At 41.8% G+C, this 893-nt stretch overlaps 1 protein-coding gene across 1 annotated transcript; it reads left to right on the plus strand.

Annotated features, from left to right (window-relative positions):
• LOC18792973 (agamous-like MADS-box protein AGL29) lies at nucleotides 294–893 on the plus strand. Its single transcript, XM_007226476.2, has one exon. It carries the CDS (start codon nucleotides 294–296, stop codon nucleotides 891–893), a length of 600 nt encoding a protein of 199 aa, XP_007226538.2.

Raw genomic sequence — 893 nt, forward strand, 5'->3', positions numbered from 1 at the left:
TTACGCAAACGAAAGAAAAAAGGAAAGAAAAAAAAAATTTATAGTGGTGAATTCACAAAAAAAGTAAAATTCCAACCAAAAAAACAATTTGTTCCTCTTATCTCGAGTGTGTATATTGGGAAAATGACAACTTATACAGAGCTAATATGACCTAATACCATTTAATTGCCAAGGATTTTCTCTCTATGTAAACAACAGCAACCAAGGCAAAATAAAAAACCAAACAAGTAGACATAGAAGCCTAATCTCTCCCTTGTTTGTCCATTAAGAGAAAACCTTGGCCAGCATCAGCTATGGAAGGCAGGAGAACCAGAGGCAGGCAAAAGATCGATATCAAGAAGATAGAAAATGAAGATGATCGACTTATTACTTTTTCAAAACGGAGATCCGGAATATACAAGAAGGCTAGTGAGTTAGCGGCTCTATGCGGCGCAGAAGTTGGCGTTGTAGTTTTTTCCCCAAAAGGAAAACCTTATTCGTATGGTAGCCCTGGTATTGAGTATGTGGCGAACCGATTTTTAAATGTTGTTGCTGATCAAAATGCTGATGAGAGGATCTCTCATGGCATTCTGGAGGTGTACCGGCAGGCAAGAGTCTATGAGGTGAACGAGAACCATAATGAGCTGGTAGGGCAGCTTGAGGCTGTGAAAGAGCAGAGCAAGGCGCTGCAACAGTTGGTAGAAGAAAGGGGAAGCGGGGAGCAACAGTGTTGGTGGGAGCCTGCTCTTCATAATCAGGACTTGCAAGGTGTCAAGAATATTCATGAGTCCTTTAAAGGACTGGTAAATCATGTGTGCACCCATCTCAAGCTCAGATATGGGAGCAGCAGCAACAGCTTTGATATTGGCATTGCTTCTTCTTCTGCAGCACTACCCTTCCATGCAGCAACATGA

The sequence above is a fragment of the Prunus persica genome, chromosome G1, assembly GCF_000346465.2.
Source record: "Prunus persica cultivar Lovell chromosome G1, Prunus_persica_NCBIv2, whole genome shotgun sequence".
Classification (NCBI taxonomy): domain Eukaryota; kingdom Viridiplantae; phylum Streptophyta; class Magnoliopsida; order Rosales; family Rosaceae; genus Prunus; species Prunus persica.